The sequence below is a fragment of the Macrobrachium rosenbergii genome, unplaced genomic scaffold, assembly GCF_040412425.1.
Source record: "Macrobrachium rosenbergii isolate ZJJX-2024 unplaced genomic scaffold, ASM4041242v1 13917, whole genome shotgun sequence".
Taxonomy (NCBI): domain Eukaryota; kingdom Metazoa; phylum Arthropoda; class Malacostraca; order Decapoda; family Palaemonidae; genus Macrobrachium; species Macrobrachium rosenbergii.
In genome coordinates, this window is record NW_027100728.1 from 1,197,863 (window position 1) to 1,206,627 (window position 8,765).

The window sequence follows — 8,765 nt, forward strand, 5'->3', positions numbered from 1 at the left end:
GGTGGCCATCATTACATGAATGACTATGCTCTAGTTTGAGAAAATGATAGTCTTCGTATTGGCGCCAAAATCTTCACCGAAGAATCCCTGAAGACTCCTTGAAGATTCTTTCTTCAGCTGAATTGGACCCCTGGGCCCCACAAAAAAAAAAAAAAAAGGACCCCTTACCAAAGATTTCCTCCGGAATCGCCGGAGGTGGCCATCATTACATGAATAACTATGCTCTAGTTTGAGAAAATGATAGTCTTCATATTGGCTCCAAAATCCTCACCCAAGATTCCCTGAAGACTCCTTGAAGATTCTTTCTTCAGCAGTATTAACAGGCCCCACATTTTTCAAAAAAAAAGGATTTCTACCATTTCCTAATAGCTGGTAGCCTTACATGAATGACTATGCTCTAGTTTGAGAAAATGATAGTCTTAGTATTGGCGCCAAAATCTTCACCGAAGAATCCCTGAAGACTCCTTGAAGATTCTTTCTTCAGCTGAATTGGACCCCTGGGCCCCCCAAAAAAAAAAAAAAAAGGACCCCTTACCAAAGATTTCCTCCGGAATCGCCGGAGGTGGCCATCATTACATGAATGACTATGCTCTAGTTTGAGAAAATGATAGTCTTCGTATTGGCGCCAAAATCTTCACCGAAGAATCCCTGAAGACTCTTTGAAGATTCTTTCTTCAGCTGAATTGGACCCCTGGGCCCCACAAAAAAAAAAAAAAACAAAAAAGGACCCCTTACAAAGATTTCCTCCGGAATCGCCGGAGGTGGCCATCATTACATGAATGACTATGCTCTAGTTTTGAAAATGATAGTCTTGATATTGGCTCCCAAAATCTTCACCCTCTGAAGATTCCCTGAAGACTCTTTTGAAGACTCTTTCTTCAGCAGTATTGTGGACCCTTTTCAATTTCAAAAAGGAATTTACCAAAAAAATAGCTAGTAGCCATCATTACATGAATGACTATGCTCTAGTTTGAGAAAATGATAGTCTTCGTATTGGCGCCAAAATCTTTGAAGAATCCCTGAAGACTCCTTGAAGATTCTTTCTTCAGCTGAACTGGACCCCTGGGCCCCACAAAAAAAAAAAAAGGACCCTTTGCAAAGATTTCCTCCGGAATCGCGGAGGTGGCCATCATTACATGAATGACTATGCTCTAGTTTGAGAAAATGATAGTCTTCGTATTGGCGCCAAAATCTTCAAAGAATCCCTGAAGACTCCTTGAAGATTCTTTCTTCAGCTGAATTGGACCCCTGGGCCCCGAAAAAAAAAAAAAAAAAAAAAGGACCCTTACCAAAGATTTCCTCCGGAATCGCCGGAGGTGGCCATCATTACATGAATGACTATGCTCTAGTTTGAGAAAATGATAGTCTTCGTATTGGCTCCAAAATCTTCACCGAAGAATCCCTGAAGACTCCTTGAAGATTCTATCTTCAGCTGAATTGGACCCCTGGGCCCCACAAAAAAAAAAAAAAGGACCCTTACCAAGATTTCCTCCGGAATCGCCGGAGGTAGCCATCATTACATGAATGACTATGCTCTAGTTTGAGAAAATGATATTATTGGCGCCAGGTGGCGAAGAATCCCTGAAGACTCTTGAAGATTCTTTCTACATGAATGACTACAAAGATTTCCTCGGAATTTCGGAGGTGGCCATCATTAGTTTAGTTTGAGAAAATGATAGTCTTCGTATTGGCGCCAAAATCTTCACCGAAGAATCCCTGAAGACTCTTTGAAGATTCTTTCTTCAGCTGAATTGGACCCCTGGGCCCCACAAAAAAAAAAAAAAAAGGACCCCTTACCAAAGATTTCCTCCGGAATCGCCGGAGGTGGCCATCATTACATGAATGACTATGCTCTAGTTTGAGAAAATGATAGTCTTCAGTATTGGCGCCAAAATCTTCACCGAAGAATCCCTGAAGACTCCTTGAAGATTCTTTCTTCAGCTGAATTGGACCCCAAGGTGTCACAAAAAAACAAAAAGGACCCTTACCAAAGATTTCCTCCGGAATCGCCTGGCCATCATTACATGAATGACTATGCTCTAGTTTGAAAATGATAGTCTTCGTATTGGCGCCAAAATCTTCACCGAAGAATCCCTGAAGACTCCTTGAAGATTCTTTCTTCTGAACTGAATTGGACCCTGGGCCCCACAAAAAAAAAAAAAAAAAAAGGACCCCTTGCAAAGATTTCCTCCGGAATCGCCGGAGGTGGCCATCATTACATGAATGACTATGCTCTAGTTTGAGAAAATGATAGTCTTCGTATTGGCGCCAAAATCTTCACCGAAGAATCCCTGAAGACTCCTTGAAGATTCTTTCTTCAGCTGAATTGGACCCCTGGGCCCCAACAAAAAAAAAAAAAAGGACCCTTACCAAAGATTTCCTCCGGAATCGCCGGAGGTGGCCATCATTACATGAATGACTATGCTCTAGTTTGAGAAAATGATAGTCTTCATATTGGCTCCAAAATCTTCACCGAAGAATCCCTGAAGACTCTTTGAAGATTCTTTCTTCAGCTGAATTGGACCCCTGGGGGTACAAAAAAAAAAAACAAAAGGACCCTTACCAAAGATTTCCTCCGGAATCGCCGGAGGTAGCCATCATTACATGAATGACTATGCTCTAGTTTGAGAAAATGATAGTCTTCGTATTGGCGCCAAAATCTTCACCGAAGAATCCCTGAAGACTCCTTGAAGATTCTTTCTTCAGCTGAATTGGACCCCTGGGCAACAAAAAAAAACAAAAAGGACCCCTTACCAAAGATTTCCTCCGGAATCGCCGGAGGTGGCATCATTACATGAATGACTAAGCTCTAGTTTGAGAAAATGATAGTCTTCGTGTTGGCGCCAAAATCTTCACCGAAGAATCCCTGAAGACTCCTTGAAGATTCTTTCTTCAGCTGAATTGGACCCCTGGGCCCCACAAAAAAAAAAAAAAGGACCCCTTGCAAAGATTTCCTCCGGAATCGCCGGAGGTAGCCATCATTACATGAATGACTATGCTCTAGTTTGAGAAAATGATAGTCTTCGTATTGGCGCCAAAATCTTCACCGAAGAATCCCTGAAGACTCCTTTGAAGATTCTTTCTTCAGCTGAATTGGACCCCTGAGGCCCCACAAAAAAAAAAAAAAAAAAGGACCCCTTACCAAAGATTTCCTCCGGAATCGCCGGAGGTGGCCATCATTACATGAATGACTATGCTCTAGTTTTAGAAAATGATAGTCTTCATATTGGCTCCAAAATCCTCACCCAAGATTAACTGAAGACTCTTTGAAGACTCTTTCTTCAGCAGTATAACAGGTGTCATTTTTCAATTTCAAGGGTAATTTCTACCATTTATATAGCTGGTAGCCTTTCATCATTGGCACTCTGTTGTAGTATTCCATGTGTCATTTTTCAGTTTCAAGGTTCCTGTAACCTTGTAAGTAATGGAGGTGTCATTTTGAAATTGCAAGGTTCATATGTAAAATTAACAAAAACACCAACTTTGAGGTCCCATAGCCGAGAGGGAACCTGTCATGGACATTAGGCTTCAATTAGAGCCCCTTTATTTTGATCTGTTCTATTAAAAAAATTCATACAAAACAACAATACGTTCAGGCCTTGCTGAGTTTTGGATGCCTGAATTTTTATTGTATAAACTAAAAAATCGACTTTGAGGCCCCGTAGCTAAGAGTCATTTTAGAATTACGCAAGTCTGAATTTCTATTCATCGATTTTTGGAAACTGGAAATATTGGCCCAAAAAATTTTACATCCCCAAAATTAATAGAACTGTACTAACAAGGGTAAGTTAGGTCGAAAATTTTGAAAGTTCTATTTTTTGAGGCTGGACTTTTTTTTTTTTTTTTTTTAACACCCCAGGATTAGAATATGCCACCTTAACCACGCAACAGTCCTGGCTGAATTGGACCCCTAATTTCAAAAAAAAAACAAAAAGGACCCCTTGCAAAGATTTCCTCCGGAATCGCCGGAGGTGGCCATCATTACATGAATGACTATGCTTGGTTTGAGAAAATGATAGTCTAAGTATTGGCGCCAAAATCTTCACCGAAGAATCCCTGAAGACTCCTTGAAGATTCTTTCTTCAGCTGAACTGGACCCCTGGACCCCAAAAAAAAAAAAAAAAAAAGGACCCCCTTACCAAAGATTTCCTCCGGAATCGCCGGAGGTGGCCATCATTACATGAATGACTATGCTCTAGTTTGAGAAAATGATAGTCTTCGTATTGGCTCCAAAATCTTCACCGAAGAATCCCTGAAGACTCCTTGAAGATTCTTTCTTCAGCTGAATTGGACCCCTGGGCCCCACAAAAAAAAAAAAAAAAAAAAAAAGGACCCTTACCAAAGATTTCCTCCGGAATCGCCGGAGGTGGCCATCATTACATGAATAACTATGCTCTAGTTTTAGAAAATGATAGTCTTCATATTGGCTCCAAAATCCTCACCCAAGATTCCCTGAAGACTCCTTGAAGACTCTTTCTTCAGCAGTATAACAGGTGTCATTTTTCAATTTCAAGGGTAATTTCTACCATTTATATAGCTAGTAGCCTTTATGACTATGCTCTAGTTTGAGAAAATGATAGTCTTAGTATTGGCGCCAAAATCTTCACCGAAGAATCCCTGAAGACTCCTTGAAGATTCTTTCTTCAGCTGAATTGGACCCCTGGGCCCCACAAAAAAAAAAAAAAAAAAAGGACCCTTGCAAAGATTTCCTCCGGAATCGCTGGAGGTGGCCATCATTACATGAATGACTATGCTCTAGTTTGAGAAAATGATAGTCTTCGTATTGGCTCCAAAATCTTCACCGAAGAATCCCTGAAGACTCTTTGAAGATTCTTTCTTCAGCTGAATTGGACCCCTGGCAAAAAAAACAAAAAAGGAAAAAAAAAAAAAAAAAGGACCCTATGCTCTAGTTTTAGAAAATGATAGTCAAAGATTTCCTCCGACTCTTTCTTCAGAATCGCCGGAGGTGGCCATCATATAGCATGAATGACTATGCTCTAGTTTGAGAAAATGATAGTCTTCGTATTGGCGCCAAAATCTTCACCGAAGAATCCCTGAAGACTCCTTGAAGATTCTTTCTTCAGCTGAATTGGACCCCTGGGCCCCAGAAAAAAAAAAAAAGGACCCCTTACCAAAGATTTCCTCCGGAATTGACGGAGGTGGCCATCATTACATGAATGACTATGCTCTAGTTTGAGAAAATGATAGTCTTCGTATTGGCGCCAAAATCTTCACCGAAGAATCCCTGAAGACTCCTTGAAGATTCTTTCTTCAGCTGAACTGGACCCTGGGCCCCACAAAAAAAAAAAAAAAAAGGACACCTTACCAAAGATTTCCTCCGGAATCGCCGGAGGTGGCCATCATTACATGAATGACTATGCTCTAGTTTGAAAATGATAGTCTTCGTATTGGCTCCAAAATCTTCACCGAAGAATCCCTGAAGACTCCTTGAAGATTCTTTCTTCAGCTGAATTGGACCCCTGGGCCCCACAAAAAAAAAACAAAAAAGGACCCTTACCAAAGATTTCCTCCGGAATCGCCGGAGGTAGCCATCATTACATGAATGACTAAGCTCTAGTTTGAGAAAATGATAGTCTTCGTATTGGCGCCAAAATCTTCACCGAAGAATCCCTGAAGACTCCTTGAAGATTCTTTCTTCAGCTGAATTGGACCCCTGGGCCCCACAAAAAAAACAAAAAGGACCCCTTACCAAAGATTTCCTCCGGAATCGCCGGAGGTGGCCATCATTACATGAATGACTATGCTCTAGTTTGAGAAAATGATAGTCTTCGTATTGGCGCCAAAATCTTCACCGAAGAATCCCTGAAGACTCCTTGAAGATTCTTTCTTCAGCTGAACTGGACCCCTGGGCCCCACAAAAAAAAAAAAAAAAAAAAGGACCCCTTACCAAAGATTTCCTCCGGAATCGCCGGAGGTGGCCATCATTACATGAATGACTATGCTCTAGTTTGAGAAAATGATAGTCTTCGTATTGGCGCCAAAATCTTCACCGAAGAATCCCTGAAGACTCCTTGAAGATTCTTTCTTCAGCTGAATTGGACCCCTGGGCCCCACAAAAAAAAACAAAAAGGACCCCTTACCAAAGATTTCCTCCGGAATCGCCGGAGGTGGCCATCATTACATGAATGACTATGCTTGGTTTGAGAAAATGATAGTCTAAGTATTGGCGCCAAAATCTTCACTGAAGAATCCCTGAAGACTCCTTGAAGATTCTTTCTTCAGCTGAACTGGACCCCTGGGCCCCACAAAAAAAAAAAAAAAAAAGGACCCCTTACTAAAGATTTCCTCCGGAATCACCGGAGGTGGCCATCATTACATGAATGACTATGCTCTAGTTTGAGAAAATGATAGTCTTCGTATTGGCTCCAAAATCTTCACCGAAGAATCCCTGAAGACTCTTTGAAGATTCTTTCTTCAGCAGTATAACAGGTGTCATTTTTCAATTTCAAGGGTAATTTCTACCATTTGTATAGCTGGTAGCCTTTATGACTATGCTCTAGTTTGAGAAAATGATAGTCTTAACCCATTAAATCCCAACTTTTGTATTTTTGAATTTCTGGAATTTTTTGCTAAATAATATATATTTAAGGGTCAAGAAAACATATGACGTAGAAAGAAAAATCTATTTCTAAGGGTAAGCTTACAGTAAGCTGTCCTCAAATGAGGACGCTGGGACAAAGGGGTATAAAATCATGTTTTCAAGCTGTCCTCAAATGAGGACACTGGGACAATAGGTTTTATGTTTATATTTGTTAAGTAAAGTATTATCTTTTCAGATAAAGATAAACAGTTCCATATTGTCATTCTTACTTAAATGTTATGAATTTCCACCTAAGTTCTAGCTGAAAAAAAATTTAATTTCATAAACTAAATGTACTTTCTTTTATTGTTATACCTGACAATCTTATTTTCTTTTATGATAAGAGCTGAAACATTCAATACAAAGAGTCACATTGCATTTAGAGCAAAAGGTTCTTGGTTTTGCTGTACATGGTTTGTTCATACACCTCTGCTGATTGTTGCGCTTTTCAATAAAATTATCTTTACCATCATAACGAACATCAGCAAAATTTGTGCGTGAGTGTAAGGTACCACAGGGTCTTCCTACTGAGCCTTCCATGCAAGCCAACTTCAGATAAGCTACAGAAATTGCCCTTTTGAAATCTAGTAGACTCAGATGTGTGAAACCATGTCCTTGGTGCAGCAATTTATAAATGATCCATGAGTTCACAACTGCCATATCTCTCATTCTAATGAATAAAAGGCCAGTACCATTTCTTTCCTCGAATAGAAACAGAATATTTCCCTACTAACCAATCATGGTGATCTACACCACCCATACATTTATTATAGTCGAAAATTGCATTTGGTTGAGGAACGCTTCCTTTTGACTTTGATGTCTTAATCCAACGTTGGACCTTTGCAAGGGGTTCTACAGTGTCGTAATTAGTACCAACAGTTACACATTTGTTATCTAGCCAATTTACCATCAGTACTTCTTCATTGGTGTCAAACCTGTAGTCATATGAGCCTCTTGTTTCTTTTCTCATATCATTTGTTGATTTCAATGTACAGTTCTTCAAACAATTTTCTCTGTGTGTTCCTGACGCTTGAAAACCAATATTTCGTAGGTGAACTAATAATTCATAACCAGTAAAATAATTATAAAAATAAACAGCATGAGATTCTGGATCTGCTACAGCTTCAAGCATCTTCAAGACAACTTTTGAACCCAATGCTATTTCATCATTCTTATCTAGCTGAGGATTCTTACCACAGTAAAGATCAAAATTATAACAGTAGCCTGAGGTCCCACAACGTGCCCAAAGTTTATATCCAAACCTAGTAGGTTTCACCTGGATAAACTGCTTCAGGGAGTTATGCCCATAATATTTTACCATCATTTCGTCAACACTAACTAATGCATTCCTCAAATACTCCATATTGAACAAATGATTTCTGAAGCTTCGAAATCAGGCTTCTTACTTTGAATCCTTTATCCCCTTTGTTATTTTCTGCATCTGCATTATCACAGAAATGCACAACACTCTTCCAACCTTGAAATTTATTCCGAGACATTGCTTTTTTTTACAATAGACACACCCAGGTCTTCATCTTTTGACCAATAATGCCTCTCCGATGGCAATTTGTGGAAATTTGACAAAAGAATTCCTATCAGAGATTTCAATTCATCTACACTGAACACAAAATCCAGTTTGTTTCTGCTGGCCGTGGCATAACGAACAGTTTCCTTCACAATGTGATCATAAATATCTGGGGACATTATTGTTTCATATAATTCCAGAGGTGTTAGGTGATCCAAGTCTTCTTTCATTTTCTTCAAATTGTCCTGGAATGTTTGTCCTCTCTGTTCATCACAACTTTTTAGCAATATTGTTATTTTTTTTTTTTTAAGTTTTTCAGTAATCAAAAAATAATGCTTACCATAGATGGATATTCTCTCACTGCATGTGGTCACAACAGAGATTCGAAAGAAACAGACAAAAAACGAGGTAGGCCGGTAAGTTCACGTCCAGCATACTTCGACAGGTTTGATCAGGATTTATAATGCTTCATCCCAGCGTCCTCATTTGAGGACACAATTTTCAAAGTTGATAATGAACAACTTCCTTTGATTTATAATTGACAATTTATACTTAAAATGCTTGGGTAATAGATTAATTTACTATACTTTTGGAAATTCATTATATATTAGTTAAAATAACTTGGAAAAAATTACTTGA

At 39.4% G+C, this 8,765-nt stretch overlaps 1 protein-coding gene across 1 annotated transcript; it reads right to left on the reverse strand.

Moving 5' to 3' along the window:
- Positions 1 to 7,271: 7,271 nt before the first annotated feature.
- On the reverse strand, positions 7,272 to 7,964 carry LOC136838081 (piggyBac transposable element-derived protein 3-like). Its single transcript, XM_067102928.1, has one exon. It carries the CDS (start codon positions 7,962 to 7,964, stop codon positions 7,272 to 7,274), a length of 693 nt encoding a protein of 230 aa, XP_066959029.1.
- Between the last annotated feature and the right edge of the window lie 801 nt (positions 7,965 to 8,765).

Coding starts and splice junctions, on each gene's coding strand:
- LOC136838081 (XM_067102928.1), bottom strand. CDS start 7,964: ATGGAGTATTTGAGGAATGCATTAGTTAGTGTTGACGAAATGATGGTA.